We start from the raw sequence: 22,025 nt of genomic DNA on the forward strand, positions 1-22,025 counted from the left end.
AAAAAAAAAAAAAAAAAAGTAAGGGGGAAAAGCGCTCTATACAAACAGCAAGACTAAGAACCGGGCCTGGCATTTTAGTATCTGACAAAGTAGACTTCAAGATGGAGAGAAATAAGGCGGAACATTTCATTATGAGAAATGGATCAACAAACAAGAATCCACACCAACCCTAAATGTGAATGCATCTAATATTAGCTCTAACGGGACACTTCCTCAATCATGCTTAGACATTTTAACACCCTTCTCTCAGTATCTCACACAACAGATGGTGGCGGTGGTGGTGGTGGCAGTGTGTCACCAAGTCACTCACGAACCACAGCAACCCAGTATAGAGTTGTTCTTTGTAAATATTTACAGGAGCAGAAAGTCTCAACTTTCTCCCACAAAGCAACTAGCAGATTCAAACTGCTGACCTTGTGGTTGACAGCCCAGCTCATAAACCACAATGCTACCAGGAATCCAAGTAGGTGGTGGTTGTTACGTGCCGTCCAGCAGGTTCCAACTCAATACAACCCTGTACAGGGTTTCTAAAGCTGTAAACCTTACAGGAGAAGAAAGCTTCATCTTTCTCCCATGGAGCAGCTGGTAGACTCGAACTGCTGATCTTGCGGCTAGCAGTCCAGCTTGTAAACCACTAAGCTAATCAGTTGGGAAACAGGAAACCTGACACCACCACAAAGTGCCTAGGTGTTATTCAAATTTATCAGGCACTTAGACCTGTCAACTGCAGAACACACCTTTGCAGCCTTCACCAGGAAAGTTCACTGCTATCCAGTGGATTCCAACTCGCTGCAGCCCTCTAACACCGAGCTAGACTGCTCCCTAAGATTCCCCAGGCTGCACAGCTTTACAGAAGCAGACTGCCTCATCTGTCTCCCTCTGGATGCCTGGTGGGGTCAATCCACTGACCTTTCAGTTAGCAGCCATGTGCTTTAACCACCGCACCACTTCCAAAACGTCAGGGAAAACTGGAAATGAAAGATAAGGCATTTTTACACAAACTTTCTGAAGCCCTCTTGTGTAACGAATTGTAATTTAATGGAATTAAATTCAACTTCAATAAGATAAAGACATTATAAGATATAAAAATAATTTATATTCAAGTAATCAGTAATCCATGGTCATAGAAAAAAGAATCACAAAGAAAATGAAGAATAATGACAATCCAGCCTATCAAAATTTGTGTGGCTTAGAGGACAATGTAGAGCTTTAAATGAGTATCTGTTCAAATTAATGAATATACATGTATCTTGCACCTCTAAATATATTTGTTGCCTGAGTTTATTCACAAACAGCAAGATTTCAGACAGCAAGCGAAATCTGCAAACTTTTCTATATTATTTGGTATCTGAATTAAGATACACAAGCATACACATATATAAGCTATCTCACAAAATATTTAAATACAATTTTAGTAACTATTATATCCCTATATAACGTTAAGAGAAAAGTCAATTACTGCAGGTTGCAAGTTCAAACCCACCAGCTGGTCTACTGAGAAAAAGAAGAGGCTGTGTGCTCCACTATTCACAGCCTCCGAAACACTATACAGAGTCACTCTGAGTTGGAACTGACTCCACAGCACCTAAGAGGAAGATGTAATTTTATAAAACATTTAAATGTAATTTTGTTAAGTGCCACTGAGTTGGTTTCAACTCATAGCAACCCTGTACAGTGTTTCCTAGGTGCACTTGGTGGTTTTGAACTGCTGACCTTGAGGTTAGTAATCCAGTACTTATCCTACAGCACCACACCAGAATGCCCAAAATTTTGGTGCAGTTGATTCCAACTCACCGTGACCCTGTATAGGGTTTCCGAGGCTGTAAATCTTTAAGGAAGCAGAAAGCCTCATCATTCTCCCATGGAAGGGCTGGTAGTTTCAAACTGCTGACCTTGATGTTAACAGCTTGAATTGTAACCATTACGCTTGTCACTACCATATCCCTAAGGAGCTCTGGTAGAGCAGTGGTTAAGAGTTGGGCTGCTAACCTCAAGGTCAAAAGTTACTACCAGTCGCTCCTCAGGAGAAAGATAAGGCTTTCTCTTCCGGTAACAGATTTACAGCCTCGGAAACCCCATACAGAGTCGCTATGAGACAGCTTTGGAAACCCCATACTGGGTCGCTATGAGTCAGAAACAACTCCATCACATACCAGCATACCACCACCACTGTATCTCTAGGACCCATGGTAACATGACAGATTATGAACTGGGTTGCTAACCGTAAGGTCGGTAGTTGGAATCTACCAGCTGCTCCACGGGATACAGATGAGGCTTTCTGCTGTCTCAAAAATTTATAGCCTTAGAAACCCTAAACATAGTCGCTATGAATCAGAACTGACCAGGTGGCTCACAACCACCATCAAATGTCAGCGAGCAAAATTAGGCTGCCTGCTATGTAAATTGACACATTGGGAATCTACACATGGTCCCTAGGATCAGAATCAACTCAATTGTAGTGGGTTTTCTTGGTATCTATGGTTCATGGTTTTATAACCCAATGAATTCATGAGCATATGCTTGTTACCAAAAGAACAAAAAAATTAGTTTAGCCCAAAGTTATGTTAAACTTATTAGAACTATGACACATTTTAAAAGTTTTTAATGTACACTTGTGTATGTATTAGCCCCATATGGAACTCTGTTCATGTTATTTCTAATCCTCACCATCACCCTATTAAAGAAGAAAAATCTGAAATCTCTGAGGTTCAATGCTGGTTAGCCAGATTCAATCCCAGGAAACCCTAAAACCTGCGGTATGAGGAGAGTATGCCTAAATTTGGATATTTGTGGGGGCGTTTTGGAGGGTATGGCAAACAGCTGGGGGAGCCCGGGCAACGCTGCCCACGGCACTCCGCCCCCTCCGGCCCCAAACGTCACCAGCAGCCAGATAACAACTCTAGGCGTCACCCCATCCGGGTCCCCTGCTTCCCGGGGCTCCATGCCAGCCTTCAGGGGAAGGCAGCAGGGAGTGGCCGGTTTTCGTCCTCAGTGCGGACACCGGGCAGGCAATCAGGCAGCGGCGTCCACTCCCAGCACCGCCACCCACCTTCGTCCCCCCGCCGCCCACACTAGCCGAGGCCCGAGAGCGCAGACAGGGTCCCACCACCGCTCCCGCGGGCCCGGCAGGCAGACGTGGGTGGTACGAGGCCCAAACCCGGGTAGCCAGAGCAAACCCGAGCCAGCTCACCTCCGCCCGCCGAGCCGCTCCGAGCGCACTTCCGGGAGCGACGGCGCCTGCGTGCGCCTCTCTAGGCCAGTGGGCGGGGCGGAGCCGCCGGAACTGAGAAGGACGCTTGGATTGGTCACCGAGCCGCACTCAGCTCTAAGTCACCGCCCCTTCGTCCAGTTGCCGGCTGTCAGAAGGCCATGTGATTACTGCTGGTAGGGTGCAACCAATGTATTCCGGATACCTCCATCTTCCCAAATTGTACGACAGGTGGGTGCCTGTGCAGGGGATCTCTGGTAATTTAATTTAGATCAACAATACCTACTCTACTCTTGAAGAACCCGGTTTTCATTCTTAAGAAGTAACTCTCATTGGAAGGTATATTTCTTATTACAGATTCACATACTCGTTTTGTTTTGCCTTTTTAAAAATTTTTCTTGGTAAACTATGCCTACTAATTTCAAATTTTTAAAAAACTTTTCTGAGTATTGCATTGCTGTTAAGTGCCGTCGAGTCGGTTACGACCCATAGCGACTCTGTGTAGGGTTTCCGAGGAGCAGCTAGGGAGATTGAACCTCCAACCTTGCAGTTCAAACGTCTTTGAAGTCTGGCACACTAACCCACAGCGCCACACCAGGACTCCGAGTAGTACATCGAGGCTACGACATTGTAACAGGCAAGTCCTGGTTATGAAAGCTTTATCTACTTCATGTGTTTTTAATTTTTGTAGCCATAGTCTGTATTTTCTTATTTCTTTGGCCACTGAACTGTTCCCAGACCCTGTCTTAAACTACATCTGTAGGAAGAGACGGTGGAGATCAGTATTATCAGCCAAAAAAAGACCTGACGCCAATTGTGGAATAGACCATCAATTGCTTGTATACAAGTTCAGGCGGAAGCTGAAGAAAATTCAAACATGTCCTCCAGAGCCCGAATATGGAGTTGAGGATTATCCACATAAATTAAGACACCATCTCAAGGGCAGATTTGATGCATTAGGCACTAATAACCAAAGACCAGGTAAGTTGTGGGATGACATCAAGAGCAGCATACAGGAAGAAAGCAAAGGTCATTAAAAAGACAGAAAAGACCAAAGTAGGTGTCAGGAGAGACTATTAAACCTGATTCTTGAATGTTGTTGTTGTTATGTGCAGTGGAATCGGTTCCAACTCATAGTGACCCTGTACAGGGTTTCCAAGGCCGTAAATTTTTATGGGAGCAGAAAGCCTCCTCTTTCTCCTGCGGATCAGCTGGTAATTTCGAACTGCTGACCTCGCGGTTCGCAGCCCGATTCGTAACCACTACGCTACCAGAGCTCCTTGGTTCTTGAATGTAGAGAACCTAAAATAACTGGAAAAAATGATGATGTAAAAGAGCTGAACAGAAATTTCAAACAGCAACTTGAGAAGAAAAAGTCAAATATTATATTAAAATGCGCAAAGACCTGGAGACTAAAAATCATAAGGGAAAAACAAACTCAGTAGCTCTCAAACTCACCTTTTCCTATTGAAGGATTGTTGCTTTGTGGTTGTTGTATGCTATCCAATCGGTTCCAATTCATAGCAACCCTGTATGTTGTGGCACTGTAGGATCAGCCCTGGACTGTGAACCACAGGTCTTCAATTCAAACCCACCAGCTGCTTCTGGGAAACCTTATACAGGGTCACTATGAGTTGGAAAAGCAACACTTTGGCACTTAACAACATCAACATGGGGGAAATATTGAATGGTACAGGGAGTATCAAAAGAACTCTATGTATGGAAGGAATACATTGAGTCATTGTGTAAAAAGAACTGATTGATGTTCAACCATTTCAAGTACATATTATCAAAAATCGCAGGTATTGAAGGAACAAGTCCAAGCTGCATCAACGACATTGACGAAAAACAAGGTTCCAGAGATTGATGGAATACAAATTGAAATGTTTCAACACACTGAAGAGGTGCTCACTTAACTAGACTGAGAAATATAGAAGACAGCTACCCGGCCAACCAAATGGAAGGGATCCATATTAGTGCCCAGTCCAAAGAAAGGTGACCCAAAGAAATGCAGAAATCATCAAACATTATCATTAATATCACATGCAAGTAAATTTTTCCTGAAGTTAATTCAAAAATGGTTGAAGCAGTATATCAACAGAGAGTTGAAAGAAATTCAAACCAGAGTCAAAAGAGGATTTAGAACAAGGTCTATCACTGCTGATGTCATATGGATCTTGGCTGAAAGCAAAGAATACCAAAAAGATGTTTACTTGTGCTTTATTGACTCTACAAAGGCTGTGTGGGTCACTACAAACTACGGATAAGTTTGGTTAGGAAAATAGTTGGGATGAAAAGAAAATACACAGGAAGAACTGGGGTGATGTTACATGGAGGACATCGCAATCATTGAAATGAAACCAAGTCTATGATTTGATTAAAGTAAAAGTAATTATGTACCCCATAAACCTTCACTCAAGTCACAATAAAAAGTTTTGGAAAAAAGAGAATATCATGGGAAGGGAAGTTCTACCTAGAAATCTACAGAATGACCAGGTTCTGATGACATGAGGAAAGATAGTTTCCTCTACTTAAGCTCAAAATGTTCTAGAGGGTAGATGATCTCACGTTGAAACTGAAAACAGGTAGAAACAATGTATAATCAAAACCTTAAAACCTAAAGCATTTGGTGGCAAGGACTATGTTTTACTCATCTGTAAACCCCCAGCACCTAACATGGCATGTAGCAAACAGCTGCGTTCAATATAGTTATGAATTAATTACTGAAAATTAGGAGAAACACCAAAGGCACTAATCTATATTGGGGGTAGGTGGGTGGGTGTTAAAAAGGTCACGTGTTGTTTTTGGTACTACGTGTTGTTTTGGTGTTGTTTTTGCTTCAAGAAGTGATTCAGGTTGGACAAAAACAGAAATGGTTTCCACAAACCAGATCCATTTCATTGGTTATTGTTTAACGAACCTGGAGGGGTAGGTCCAAAGGCAGCGAGGTCATCCCACGTCTCTTAGATCTTCTGATGATGAAGTCAGGCTGGCTGGCTGGGTTCTGGGTCTGGTCTAAGAGGGCTCCTCTAATGTTCTTGTCCTCAGGCTGGGATCATTACAGAGGCAAAACTGAAGGACCTGACTCCCCCCATGCCTGTGATCTTCATCAAGGCCATCCCTTCGGATAAGCAGGATTGCCGCAGTGTCTACCCCTGCCCTCTGTACAAGACTTGCCAGAGGGGACCCACCTATGTATGGGCTTTCAGCTTGAAAACTAAGGAGCCCCATCCAAGTGGGTTGTAGCAGGAGTAGCCTTGCTTCTCCAGATCTAGCTTCCTGCAGAGCCTCTGAGAAAGCAAGAGAAGAGGGTGGGCTGGGGCTGCCCACAGGGGCAGATGAGTAAGGCTTGACCTCCTCTCACAATTCTGTAGAATTCCTCAGGCACATCTCCAAGTGCATGAGCATCAGTGAGATGCTGAGCTAGAGAAGCATAGGACTAGGGACCAGGAGAGAATTTCATAATATTGAACCTTGGCTAATAAAGTGATTTATTCTTCAACTGTGTTTGGTCCAGTCTTTGAGAGCGGCAGTCATAAATGACCAGGAGGCCCAGAGAAACCTTCCACAAACACCTGAGGGCTGGCCTTGTAATAAAGCAATATACTCAATGTTCAAGCTTCGGGCTAGTTCCTGTGGTCCTTGGACCTGCAGCATCAGCATCCCTCATGAATCCACATCTGCATTTTACTCACTAGGGGAGTTGTATGCACATTGCATTCTGAGATGCACTGTTCTAGATCCTGAGTCAGCAACTTTTTCTGTAAAGGGCCAGTGTGATGTTCTGTTGTCAACTTGACTAGGGCAGGATTCTCAGTGGTTTAGCATCTAGGATACAGTAATGCCCAGGAGCATGGTGGCTCCATACGAAAAGTACTGGACTGCAAACCACAAGATCCTTAGTTCGAGCCCGCCAACTGCTCTGTGGTTCAAAGATGACGCTTTCTGCTCGCTCAAAGATTTAAAAAAAAAAAAGTTTGTGTAAAGATGAAATGCAAGGTAATGGAATTTTCCCAGAACTTGCTGAAGCCCCCTCATTAATAAACCTCAAGTTAGCATATTAAATTAATCTTACTGATTTCTTCCTAACAAGTACTGACAAAATGAGATAATGGGATCATTTTTAAGCACACTGCACCTTCACCACAATGATCACACAAGTAGGATGTCAGGACAAAGAAGGGAAGCTTGAAGAGCACTGGCACGTGGGCACCAAAGGGAAAACGACTGGAGACAACGCAGTACCTATGTGGTCAACATCTCACTTTAAGTCAGTACTTTATTATTACTATTCTACCGTTGGCTAACCTTGATTGATACGCCTGTATCGGCTTAGCTAGGAACTCAACTACCGTTAGGGATCGCCTCTGAAAAAGTGCACTTTGAGTGATAGGCCAACACAGTGTGCACATTTCAGACACCACTGTTTATTTAAAACAGGGACACTGGACACTTCAAGTTCATTTCTCACCTATGTGTCAAAGAACACACACACACGAGCTCTCTAGTCCTCTATGTCTGCTCGCTTCATTAGGAAGATGTACTGTGCGGTCCCAGAATTCTGATTCAAATTTCTCTCCATGAACAGCAATTACAGCTGTTCAAGGAAACGCAATCTCCAAATTATTTTCCCCCCAAGGGTTCCATCGGAAGACTCCAAATATGGTGATGACTTTAAAGATGAAGAAAATTCTTTCTCCTGATGCAGAAGCAAGAAATGAAGCTGGCGTGAAAACCAGTCCTGGAGCCCAATCTCTCACCCACATTCTAAGCCATCTGCAAGTTCTTCCTTCTCCACTCCATAAAAATAGACCAGTGATATAAAATGCAATTCCTGCACATGATCCCAATAGCTAAATACTTTTAATTGACCTGAGAGAGAAATGGCCTAAAAGAGTCTGGCTACTGAAGGGGCTTCTTCCCCAGGTGGGATCGTTGATGTTTGTCAAGGCTCGAGCTCCAGCTGAAACTTTTCCCACAGCGGGAGCATTTGTAAGGTTTCTCTCCCGTGTGGACCCTCTGATGTCGAATAAAGTTTGACCTATCAATGAAACTTTTCTCACAGATGGGGCATTTATAGGGTTTCTCTCCTGTGTGGATTTTCTCATGGTGGCGCAGTCCAGAGAAGTCACAGAAACCTTTCCCACAGTAATCGCACTTGCAAGGTTTCTCTCCTGTGTGGATTCGCTGATGCTTCACAAAGTCTGAACTCCGCAAAAAGGCTTTTTTGCAGGTGGAGCATTGAAAGTATGCCTCTCCAGTGTGAGTTCTCTGGTGAAAGACAAGCTGAGAATTCCTGTAAAAGGTTTTCCCACACTCCCTGCAGGTAGGGAGTTTCTGGTTCATGGGAGTTCTTAGCTCTCCTTTCTGGGGAGCCTCACCCTTCTCCTCAAGCCACAACATGGACAGGTCTCCTGGGTGAGGATTAGGCAAATGCTGGCCTAGTTGTTTTCCAGAGCCCCTTTCCTGAAGAGAGAACTGCTCCCCTCTCCCCTCACTCTGAAGGTCTCCCTGTGCATCAAGGAAATGTTCTCCTTCTCCAAAGTGTTTTGGTTCATCCTCCCTGAAGAAGCCACTCAAGGAAGCCTGAGGAGGGGCCTCTTCTGAAATGGGACATGGGGCATCTGGAGGTTTGTGGTACCTATAAGTTACCAAGTTGAGGTTCTCTTTGTCAGTCTCCTGTCTATCTCCTGAAAGAAGAAGAAAGATTTGAACAGTTCAGTAAATTTCATGCCATTTTCTTACTCATAAGCCAAAGAAAGGAGCATGGTAAAATATGAATTCTTTCTACCAAGAGGGCATCAGTGAATAAAAGAAAAACAATGTCATCTAGCCTGAAGGCCTGCCACTACACTTTGTTGGCCCTGTGTTTAAGGATGATGATTCAATTGTGGATCTGAGGAGAACTTCGGAATAGCAAAGCAAGTTCCTATGCTCTTTTCTTTGGCTTATGAGTTAGAAAATGGCAAGAAAACGTCTCTTTTTCTCATCACAATTCATGTTAATGGCTAAATAATGGTCCCTCACAAAAACATATCACACATAAGTTGTTTACAAATTCTCCTACCAAAGAAAGTAAGTTATTCATTGTGATTTTGTTAGTATAAAAAATGCTGCAATGAGCTATTTCTTCTTAAGTTTTTGTCCACATTTTTGATCAATACCTAAAGAAAGATTCCTCCAAGTGTAATTAGTCTATTGTACATGAATGCTACAGTTCTTGAAACCAGTTTCCAATTGTCATCAATGCTACTCCAATTCTGAGGTAAACACACAACTGCTAACCACAAGATTGGTGGTTCAAACCTACCAGCTGCACTTTGGAAACCTTGTTATACAGGGCCACTATGAGCTGGAACTGACTTGACACCACTTAACAACATGTATGTCATAATAAAATTGTGCTCCAAAAGGTTTTCAGTGGCTGATTTTTCTCAGGAACAGATCTGGTTTTCTTTTGAGGCACCTCTGGGTGGGCCAACACTTCTCACCTTTCAGTTAACAACAAGTGTATTTGCAGTTCCCACCACCCAAACTAAAACTCTTGAGACCTACTGTCAAAACAATTTCCTGAACAACTATGTCATCTTCTGGCATAAGTATACAATACTTAAGTATTGAGTGATTTTTAAATATTTACCACTCAGATAGGTGACAGATGTGCTTTAACCCCCACTGTTTTAAAGTTTAATTCTGTGGCACTTTGGATAACACTGGACTTAACCACAAATTCGGCATGTCAAACCCACCAGCTGCTTCTCAGAAACCCTATACAGGGTCACTCTAAGTTAGAAACGGCTCAATGGCACTTAACAACAACATTTATTAAAGGCTGAAACTATTGTCCACATTGATGAGTTACTTCTCATGCTCAAAGACACTGTTCATTTTTCATTGAAGAGTTGTTTTTTTATCAACTTACACTAACTCTATATTTAAGGGAAAAAATAAGCTTATCTGTCATATTTATGAAAAAAATTTTCACCAATTTGTATATGCTAACTTTGAGGTTATTTTTATATGCACAGGAATTGTATGTTTGTCTGGTTGTTCATTCAAAATGCACTCAAGACTGCTAATCTTTTCCTCCAAGATTTTTTCTACTACTTTGATACTTAAAGATTTGCATTTTAAATTTAAATTTTATATAGTAAATGTTTCTCATTCCAAAATCAGTTAATATATATACTCATTTTCTTCTTTTTTTTAAGTTTTCACTGTGAACTGAGTGATAGTTTACATGGGAGAACATAGGTTTTACACTCATTGTTTCTTTGCAATGATTACAATCTCCTCCGTGCATCATCAATCAACAGAATTTTCTTCAATTCCCTGTTTTTTGTGGTTTTTTGGTTTGGGGGAGGCGAGTGTACACCAAAACACTCAGGAGTATATAATCATTTAAACCACCAAAGGGCACATTCTGCAAGCCTGCCTCCTGGCCGCCAGCACACAGCCTTTCTTTTTTCATGAGTCTAGCGTCTTCAGCTGCTCTCTCTCTCCATGCCCTCATCTGTGCCTCCATCTCGTTGTCACTGCCTCTCTGGATAGGGTACCATCATTTTCTTCTTTATTAGGACTTTATTTTCACACTCTATCTCTTTTTAATCAATTATCATCTTATAGAGGCATGTTGCTGTTGGGTACTGACGAGTTGCATCAAATTCATAGAGACGTCACGTGACAGAGTAAGTAGGTCTGTCCCATAGGGTGTTCTTGACTGCAATCTTTTTGGTAGCAGATCACCAGGTCTTCCTTCTCAGAGCTGCTGCGTAAGTTCTGTCAATTTTTTGTTTGGCAACTGAGCACGTAAGTGCTATGCTACCAACGCTCATTATTTTGATATAATGTACATAAAATCTACGCAAACAGTTTGCTTTGCCATGCTGCTCATTCAACAAAAACTAGTCCCTTCTAATTTGTTACTTTCTCCTTTATCATGTTAAGTGCTTATATACACCAGATTCTCTTCTTAAGTTTCCTTTTCTGATCCACTGATCTAACATCTATTTTTACTTTACATCAGTATCATACTATTTTAATGATCTGACCTTTATAATACAACCACCGATAAGCAGACACCACTGAGCTAAGTCTGACTCACCGTGACCCCATGTGTGTCAGAGCAGAACTATGCTCCATAGGTTTTTTTTGTTTTTGTTTTTTTTTAAATGTTTTATTGTGAATGATAGTTCACATGAGAGAACTTTAGTTTTACATTCATTCCATTGTATATCATTTCATTGCCATGGTTCTAATCCCCTCCATGGACCATCTTTCCATAGGGTTTTCACTGGCTGATTTTTCAAAAGTAGATCATCAAAACTTTCTTCCAGGTCACCCTTGGGTGGATGCAAACCTCCCACCTTTTGGTTAGCAGCCAAATGTTTCAGTCTGCACCATCCAGAAACTTTATAATACAACAGAAGCATAATATTTTAAGATCTAACACTCATGAACTTTCTTCTTTCAAAACTTTTTTTTTTAAATTGGTACCTATTCTTGCATATTGAATTCTTCCAGATAAACTGAAGTATCATGTTATCAAATACTCAAAGAGAAACCTTCTTAAAAGTTTTAGAGACAAAACTGAAGAAAGCAGGTATGATGTGTGGTCATTCTTCTCTCATCAGGCTATAAATGGAGACAGGGAGACCCACTGAACTGACCCAGCCATGGCCACTTACAACCAATGTAATAGGAACCAAAGGCCTACCTCCTCCTCCACCACCTCACCCAACTCAGAGATGGCGCGGGACCAATGGAAGATGACTCACCTTTGCAGGTGGGCATTGGGATCTTCTCACTGGCACGCAGGTGGAGTCCTGCCAGCTCGTCCCCATACTCTGCTGAATGAGCCGCATCAGCTTTAGGGCTGGAAATGCCTGGCACAGAGAGAGAAGTGTGTGGGGCTAGGAGAGAGCAGAGGACTGGGAGCCCAGGCAACGTCTTTGAAAGGAGCAGCCTAACCAAACGTGAAGGGAAACACACAGGCTCTGAAGACCACCTCAGGACACTCATCTTAGAAGGATGTGGGGCTTCTCAGAGACCAGTCCTCAAAGAATTACGAAGAAAAGTAGAGCCTGAGCAGACAGACAAGGGGTCTGTAGACCACCCGGCAGGCTGGGACAAGGGTCATGACTAGGGTCTCACTCACGTTTGGCCAAGGTAGTGTGGGTTAGTGGGAAAGAGCCTGGACTCAAAGCCGGTGTACTGAATTCCATCCTGACTCAGCACTTACGAGGGATGTGACAGGGAACCAGTGACTTGATCTGATACTCACGTTCCTCATCTCTAAAACGGCTCTAAATCACCCACCTCACAGGGCTGCTGTGAAGATGCAAGGAGTCACTGTGTAATATACCCAATAGAGCTCCAGGCATCCGATTCACACAATTCTTCCTACAGCTCTGCTAGCTCAAACTCAGCCCACTTCCCAACTGTGTCGCTAATAACTTCCCTCCCCGAGAACTTCAGGTTCAGTCTGTGTCTGAGAGAACACAGGTGTTTCCCTGAGACATCCCAGCCCCTCCATCTCTTCCCCAGGATAAGCCATGCCCTCACCTCCTGAGACCATTTTCCCATAGGTCTCCAGCATGAGATCCCAGTAGTGTTCCTTCTGAGTAGAATCCAGGTGCCTCCACTGCTCCTGGGAAAATACAATGTCATGACCATCAATATGACCCCGAAAGAAGAGGTCTCAACGCTGCATCCCCGAGAAGGAAGGAATGTGCCCTAGGTTCTTGGGCATCGAAGATCCAACAAACCAGGGGAGAGGGATTCAAGGAGGAAGAGGCCCAGAGGAAAACTCCAGTCCCTACCTGAGCATCTCTTGCTCTGATTATAAAACATATGGGGTATAGTTGTGTGTGTGTATTTTAGAAGTATGGCCCTTTCGCCTAATCCACCAGTCTTTGTTTTAGCATGAGGCTTACAACTCAGTTAACATCCTGGTTGACACGTCTTATGCCTTTCAACTTGCTTTTAAACAAATTTTCTTTAAACTTCTTTCTTTTCCCCCTTCAATTTCTAGATTTCAGTTAAATATCGGGAAGATCAAGCATTTGCATAAAGTACTTGAAACGGTTAAAAAAGAAGAGCATGGAAAAGCTATGTTCTCCATTCAACAGGAAGGATTTACCCTTAAAAGCATGTAAAAGTAAAAAAAAAAAAAAAAAAGTACTTATTGTTAAAGTCTGATATTTCTAGTATTTAACTAAAATCTAGAAATTCCAGGAGGAAAATAAAGGAGTTTGCTGAAAAGCAGGTTGAAATCATCAACAGGTGGTAAGAATCAACCAAGATATTGATGGAGTTGTAAACCTCATCTTGAAACAAAGACTACTGGGTTAAGATGATAAGTCTCTCAAATCTCCCAAGAATTATCCGTTTAGGCTCTAACATTCAATCAGTAGATGGGTTCTCTGGAACAAGGCATCCTTCAGTTACCCACTAATGGTAACTTCTTTTCTGATGGAGCTAAGATGCCCACTGCCATTGAGTGAATTTGGACCCGTGGCGATAGTGTAGGACGGAGTAGTTAAGAACTGCTCCTTAGTGTTTCTGAGACTATGAACCTTTACAGGAGCAAACAACATCCTCTAACGATAGTTATACTAAACATGTTGTTGTTGTTGTTAAGTGCTGTCGAATCAATTCTGACCCATAGCAACCCTATAGAGGATTTTCACGGTCAAGAGACAGAATAGAAAATGAATAGGAAAATATGGCTCATCATTTATGTTTTCTGCAAGAGACATGCCTTAGAAACAAATACAATGTTAAGCTAAAAATCAAAGGATGGAAAAACATATCAAGCATATGTTGTTGTGAAGTGCAATTGAGTGTGATCCAACTCATACCAACCCTGTTTAGGGTTTCCAAAGAGTGGCTAGACCATATGGCAACTCAAAAAACAAAAAAACAGGGGTAGCAATATTAGTTTCTGTTAATAGGGGGTCTTAGGCAAAACCATTATAAGAATAAGAAAGGTCATTATACAATGATTAAAGGGTCAATCCAATCAGAGAACATAGCCATAGTAAATACCTATGCACCCAATGAAAGAGCTCCACAATACATAATTCAAAGTGTAACCGAATTTACAAGAGAAACAGACAACTCCACAATACTATTGAGAGACTTTGTGATGAAGGGCAGAACAACTAGTGAGAATCTCAACACAAATACAGAGGATTTAAACAGTACAATTAACCAGCATAACTCATACTCATATACAGGACACACCATCCAAGAAAAAATAATACCAATTCTTCTTTAGCACACTTGGAACATTTTATAGGATAGGCCCTGTTTTGGGCCACAAAGCAAGCTTCAATAAACTTTAAACCATCCATATACTACAAAACATCTTCTCAAATCACAATACTATAATATTAAAAACCAACAACAGGAAGAACAATGGGGAAAAAAATCAAACACATGGAAAATGAGTAACACCTGTTTAAAAAACAAATGGATAATACAATAAATAAAAACAGAAATTAAGCTTTCAGACGGAGTCGCCATCTTGCAGTAATCCACCAAGAAGAGGAAACAAACGGAAAGAGGCGAGGCACCCGCTCTATGTTCTCCAGGCCTTTCAGAAAACATGGGGTCATTCCTTTGGCCACATACATGAGAATCTACAAGAAAGGTGATACTGTGGACGTCAAGGGAATGGGCACAGTTCAAAAAGACATGCCCCACAAATGTTATCACACAAAACCGGAAGAGTCTACAATGTGACCCAACATGCTATCGGCATTGTTGCGAACAAGCAAGTCAAGGGCAAGATTCTTGACAAGAGAATTAATGTGTGCATTGAGCATATTACGCACTCTAAGAGCCAAGACAGCTTCCTGAAGCGAGTGAAGGAAAATGATCAGATAAAGAAGGAAGCCAAAGAAAAAGAGACCTGGGTTCAGCTAAAGCACAAGCCTGCAACCCCCAGAGAGGTGGACTTTGTGAGAACCAATGGAAAGGAGCCTGAGCTGCTAGAACCTATTCCCTAGGAATTCATGGCATAACAGGAATGAAATAAAGATGTCTGAGGTACAAAAACAAAACAAAACAAATTAAAAAGTCTTTAAATCAAATGAAAATACAACATACTAAAGCAGTGCTCAGAGGACAATTTATAGCAATAAATGCATACATCAAACAAGGAGAAAGAACCAAAATCAAACCTTAACCAAACACCTCTAACAATTAGAAAGAAAACTCCAAAGAGAGGGTCTATAGTCACCAGTAGAAGAAAAGTGCTAAAGATTAGAGGAGAAACAAAGGAAACACAAAAACAACAGAAAGAATCAACAGTACTAGAAGTTGGTTCTTTAAAAGGGTTAATAAAATTGACAAACCCCTGGTAAGTTTAACAAAGAAGGTGAAAATAACAGGAATACAAGATGAAATGGGCGGGTGGCATCATCACAGAACCAACTAAAGAAAATGGGAAAAGCAGACCACTATGAAGAACTGAAAGGAGCTCTGGTAGCGTAGTGGTTACGAATCGGGCTGCGAACCTTAAGGTCAGCGGTTCGAAACTACCAGTAGCTCCGCGGGAGAAAGATGAGGCTTTCTACTCCCGTAAAGATTTACACCCTCGGAAACCCTGTACAGGGTCACTACGGGTCGGACCCGACTCGATGGCACTTAACAACAACAACAATGAAGAACTGAAGAGCCCTGGCAGCTCAGTGGGTTCAGTTTGGGGCTGTTAACCACAACGTTGACGATTCAAATCCACTAACTACACTGTGGGAGAAGTATGATGCACTCTGCTTCTGTAAAGACTTACAGCCTAGGAAATCCTACAATACTCTATCCGAGAGGATGACAATAAGATGGAGGAAGAACTGTACTCCAAAAACATTGAAAACCTAGAAGAAATGGGCAAATTTCTAGACACACATAACCTACACAAATTAGCTCAATCTGAAGTAGAAAACCTGAGCAGACCCATTATAAAAGAAGACACTGACTAGGTAATTAAATTAAAAAAAAAAAACAACTTTCAACAAAAAAAAATTCCTGGTTTCTCTTTAGCCTCAGTGGCGAATTCTACCACAGTCAGATAACAGCCGACACAAATTCTACTCTAATTCTTCCAGAACACAGAAAAGGATGGAATACTCCCAAATTCATTCTAGGAAGCTAGCATACCTCTTGATACCAAAACCAAATAAAGAAATCCAAAAAAAAAATAAAAGAAAATTAGAGACAAATGTCACTCACAAACAGAGACCCAAAAACTGTCAACAAAATCCTAGTCATTAGAATCCAATAACAAAAAACAAATGATCATGACCAGTGGGGTCATGTAAAGATGGTTTCACATTGGAAAAACAATCAATGCAATCCACCACATAAATAAAACACAGGCAAACAACCACAAAGTCATATCAGATAATAGGATCCTATACACAGAAAATCCTAGAGCCTCAAGAAAACTACTGGAACTTATCACAGGGATTTAGCGAAGTGGCAGAGTACAAGATCAAGGTACCCTACACTAACAAAAAGAACTCTATAAAGGAAAACAATACCATTTACACTGTTGTTATTCAGTGCTGTCAAGTCATTCTGACCCATAGCGACCCTGTAGAGGGTTTCCGAGGAGCAGCTTGAACCACTGACCTTGCTGTTCAAACAGCTTTACAGTCTGGCACATCAGCCCATAGCGCCACACCCATTTACACTAACTACTGAGAAATGCATATATACGTGTATATATTTCATAGTCCTGGTGTGGTGCTATACATTAATGCACTGGATTGCAGTCAGTTAGAATCACAATTGCAAGGTCACCAGCCGCTCCTCAGAAACCCTATACAGGGTCACTATAGGTCGGAACCAAGGAGCTCTGGTAGCGTAGTGGTTACGAATCGGGCTGCGAACCTTAAGGACAGCGGTTTGAAACTACCAGCTGCTCTGCGGGAGAAAGATGAGGCTTTCTACTCCCGTAAAGATTTACACCCTCGGAAACCCTGTACAGGGTCGCTATGGGTCGGAACCGACTCGACGGCACTTAACAACAACAACATAGGTTGGAACCAACTCAAAGGTACTTAACAACAACAATATATATATATATGCATAGAGAGAGAGAGAGAGAGTGTGTGTGTCCTGGTGTGGTGCTATAGAATAGGCCCTGAACAACATATATATGGCAATTGTGAAGACAGTGTGGGAGCCGGCATAGTTTTGTTCTGTGTGCATAGGGTCGCTATGAGTCAGAACTGACTAGAAGGTGCCTAACAACATATATATACGTTATGCTTGAGCCCACTGCTGCTGCCACTATGCCAATCTATCTCGTTGGGGGGGATCTTCCTCTTTTTCGCTGACCCTCCACTTCACCAAGCACGATATCCTTCTCCAGGGGCTGGTCCCCTCCTGATAACATGTCCAAAGTCTGAGGGACGAAGTCTCACCATCCTGGATTCTAAGGAGAATTCTGACTGCATTTCTTCCATATCTATGTTAACACTAGTTTTAGTATATTTTGTTGTTGTTAGGTACTGTAGAATTGGTTCTGACTCATAAAAACCCATAGTGTTTCCGAGGAGCGGCTGGTGGGTTTGATCCACCAACCTTGAAGTTCAAACCGACCTTGTGGTAGAGTGCTTATCCTACAGTACCATGCCAGGAGTATGAGGTATAGAAGGCCTCCTGCTGTGGCACTGAAGGGTCAGCACTGGACTGTGAACCATAAGGTCAGCAGTTCAAACCCACCAGTTGCCCCTCAAAAACCCCATACAAAGTCACTATGAGTCAGAAACAACTTGACAGTACTTAAAAACAACAATGAGGTATAGTTTTCAAGAAATAAAAAGAAACCTACATAAATGGAAGGACATATCATTTCGTGGATAAATGTCAACACTACACAAAGAAATCTACAGATGTACTGCAAATCCTAAATCAGATACCATCATCATTCTTTAAAAAGATGGAAAACCTAATCACCGACTTTATATGGAAAGGAAAAAAACCCTGGATAAACAAAGCCCTACTAAAGAAGAACAAAGTAGAAGGCCTCATATTTCCAAGTCTCAAAACGTACTACTACAGCCGCAGTAGTGAAAACAGCCTGGTACAGGAAAAGGACAGATACACAGAACAATGGAACAGAATGGAGAACTCAGAAATTAACTTAACCCAATTACAAACAGCTGATCGCTTACAAATGGCCAAAACCCATTCAATGGGGACCAGAGAGTCTCTTTAACAAACTGTGCTGGAAAAGCCGGATATTCATGTGCAAAAAATGAAACTGAATCCATACCTCATTCCATATACTAAAACTAACTCAAGATGAACCAAAGACCTAAATGTAAGACCTAAAATTATAGCCAGCAGCAGCAAAAACAATAAACAAAAAACACATTTTTGCTTAAAAACATGGCAAAAATATACCAACAAGCATAACTAAAAACACATAAGCAACCCTTTGGTTGGTTGATGATGCATGGAAGGGATTGTAACCATAGCAATGAAACAAAATATGATAGAATGAATGTAAAACTAATATTCTCCCATGTAAACTATCACATAATTCACAATAAAACATTAAAAAAAAAAAAACATAAGCAACAAAAGATAGACTAGATGATTGGAAACTCTTAAAAATTAAACATTTATACCCATCAAAAGACTTCAAAACAGATTAAAAAGAGAACCTACAGACTGGGAAAACATTTGTGGCAATGACATATCTAACAAAGGACTAACTTGTAAAGTTGACAGAAAATTTCAACACCTCAACAACAGAAAGATAAAATCTACAGATGACACGCACAGTCACTTAGTTAAAAAAAAGACAGTCAGGCGGCCAACAAACACATGAAGAAATACTCAATGATCATTAGACATTTTGTTGTTGTTATGTGCCGCCGAGTCAGTTCCAAATAATAATGATCCTGTATAGGTTTTCCGAGGAGCAGCTGGTGAGTTTGAACCGCCGACCTTGTGGTTCGCAGACCAGCATTGATCCTGCAGAGCCACACCAGGAGTCAGCCATGAGAGAGATGCAAATCAAAACAATGAAATTATCATCTCACCCCAACATAAACAACAAAGTTCATAAAAACAGAAAAGAACAAATGCTGGCAAGGATTTGGAAAGAGTGGAACTCACAGTGGTTCCCCCACTGTGGAAAACAGCATGGCACATCCTTAAAATGCTGGAAATAGAAATACCCTATGACCCAGCAATCCCACTATTAAATATATATGCTAAAGAAATAAGAGCTGTGATACAAATAGAAATATGCACACTACACACACAGCAAAAAGACTGAAAAAAGATAAATACTCAGCGGCAGGTGAATGGAGAAGCAAACCGTGGTGTATACACAACAATGGAACACTACACAATGTCCAGGAACAAAGATGAGTCTGTGAAACAACTTGTAAAGTGAATGAACCTAGAGCACATTATGCTGAGTGCAATTAGTCAATCACTAAAAGGCTAATCCACCACTCGTCTGTCAGTTTGTTGTACTGTGGTGGCTTGTGAGTTGCTGCGATTCTGGAAGCTATGCCACTGGTATTTTAAGGACCAGCAGGGTCACCCATGGTGGACAGGTTTCAGATGAGCTTCCAGACGAAGACAGACTAGGGAGAAGGAGTGATGAACCAGTCACGGGAGAAACATAACATGTTTGGTAAGGTGGAGGGTCAGAGAAAAAGAGGAAGACCCCCAACGACATGGATTAGCCAAGTGGCAGCATTGATGAACTCAAGCGTGGCAACAGTAGTGAGGTTGGCCCAGGATCGGGTAATATTTCATTCTGCTGTGCATAGGGTCACCATGAGTCCGTACCGACTTGATGGCACCTAACAACAAAAACAATAACAAAGGACTAATGCATGCACTCTACTGCCAACTCTTCTTTCTGGCTGGTAGTGAGGCCCTACCTGTCTCTGCAATTCTCTCTCCTTTTATCTCTTGTAAGCTAAAAGGTATGACTCAAGCAAGGGTGTGACTTGAGTAACGTTGTGACTTTAGAGTAGAACTGAGCACGAGTGTGACTGCAAACACATTCCAGAGTAAGGCTGCCTCTTTAGCATACTGCTGTTGTTAGGTGCAGTAGAGCCAGTTATGACTCATAAGTACCCTGGTTGGGTTTCTGAGGAGTAGCTGGTGGGTTTGAAACCCCAACCTGTGGTAAGCAATCCAGTGCTTATCCATTAGCACCACACCAGGACCCCATAACATACAGAGGTTAGGGTTTACACTATATCATAAAATGAAGGGTCATATGTGTGGAGAACCACCACACAATACTGGGACTCAGAGCCTAGCCAAGTTGGCACATACTTACGTGAGACACTGTTCAACCTTTGATAGTACACCCTTGGTCCCCACAAAATTCATATCCTTTACACATGTAAAACACATTCATCCCATCATAGCATCCCAAAAGTCTCAAATCATCTCCAAATCCAAAATCTCATCTTCTGAATCATAAAAATCTAATATGGATAAGACTTTAGGAATATTCCATCCTGGGAAAAAATTTCTCTTCATGGAACAGGTACAATGTAGACATTTCCTTGGCAGATGACAAAACTGAAGGGGGTAAAAAAGGGATAACAGGCACCAAGCGAGTTCAAAGTCTAGCAGAACAATTTACAGTAGCTCTCAAGGTTTGAAAACAATCCTCTGTTCTCTGAGCTATTTTGGGTTGTGGGCCCACCCTTCAGATACTGTACGTTAGGCAGATTATCTGGATTTGGATAGAAGCCTTTCAGTCCTAGGCTTCAGATCTACTTTCCAGACCCACTGGGAGGACAAATGAGCTCCCATTACTTAAGGCTGTGGGTGACCCCGTTCTCCCAGAACAGCTGAGTTACAATCTTACCCTCTCAACTCTAGTACCCTTGCCCCCTCAGCTTTGGCTGGTGGCCCCATCGTCCTGGGACATTTTCACAGCAGCCCCAGACTGCAGAACCAGGCTGGCAAATGTCTGACTGTTTGAAACCTCAGGGGCTGTGGCCCCAGACTTTGAGAACCAGGTCCCGCCTTTTTTGACAGAGATAGTGCTTTACTGTGCTCATTCCAACAGTAGTGCTGACCTCTGACCTACTTCATGGATGGTCCTTCTTCATGGATGGTTCTTTTCTTCTTAGACTACTTAAGATGGCAATAAACTGAACATTCTGCCTTGAATGAACCGTCGAGACATACTGAAACTCACAAACATTTCCCTGTGTATTGTTCTTGTGACCCCAGGGAGCCCCCCTCCTCCACTCCACTCAGGAGAAAGCACACCCCCACTTCCAATCCTCCTGATGACTGGAACAAGCTCCAAACCTGCTTCAGGGACGAGGAAAGCAGGGGAGCCCAGCTCACCTGAGATGGTGCTGCAAGAAGAGCACCTCCGCAGTCCTGGTCTCCCACAAGCCTTTCCTCAGGTTGGGCAAGCAGCTGGGAAGCAGCCTTCACTGCAGGGAGAGATGGGACGTCTTAGGAATCTACAAGTCTCCTCAGCCCCTCTCCAGGGGGAACTGGTCAAATGACACTTGACAGACGAGAAGTGACACCCATTCCACATCCGTAGTACTTACATCACCAACAATCTCCAACTTGCTTCAACCTCCCAGTTTCACCCAAACTGTCTGTCTCCCACCTCCTTGCTCACATCCAAAATCCAAATTGTCTACCACACTCATGAAGTGGTTTAAGATGCACACTTTCCATCACTATATCAGAGTGATTCATGGAGAGCTGTGGTGCCACAGGATAAACACTGGACTGTGAACCACGAGGCTGGCAGTTCAAACCCACCAGCTGCTCTGTGGAAACCCTA

At 42.3% G+C, this 22,025-nt stretch overlaps 1 protein-coding gene across 1 annotated transcript in view; it reads right to left on the reverse strand.

Annotated features, from left to right (window-relative positions):
* Positions 1-8,403: 8,403 nt before the first annotated feature.
* LOC102822451 (zinc finger protein 18-like) overlaps positions 8,404-22,025 on the reverse strand; it is a 15,511-nt gene continuing 1,889 nt past the window's right edge. The window contains exons 3-6 of the mRNA XM_006863435.1: positions 21,569-21,660; positions 12,773-12,857; positions 12,022-12,093; positions 8,404-8,504 (exon numbers count right to left, since the gene is read on the reverse strand). Coding sequence (XP_006863497.1) covers positions 8,404-8,504; positions 12,022-12,093; positions 12,773-12,857; positions 21,569-21,660 — 350 coding nt within the window. The remainder of the gene's footprint in view (positions 8,505-12,021; positions 12,094-12,772; positions 12,858-21,568; positions 21,661-22,025) is intronic.

The sequence above is a fragment of the Chrysochloris asiatica genome, unplaced genomic scaffold (assembly GCF_000296735.1).
Source record: "Chrysochloris asiatica unplaced genomic scaffold, ChrAsi1.0 scaffold00054, whole genome shotgun sequence".
NCBI classification, from domain to species: domain Eukaryota; kingdom Metazoa; phylum Chordata; class Mammalia; order Afrosoricida; family Chrysochloridae; genus Chrysochloris; species Chrysochloris asiatica.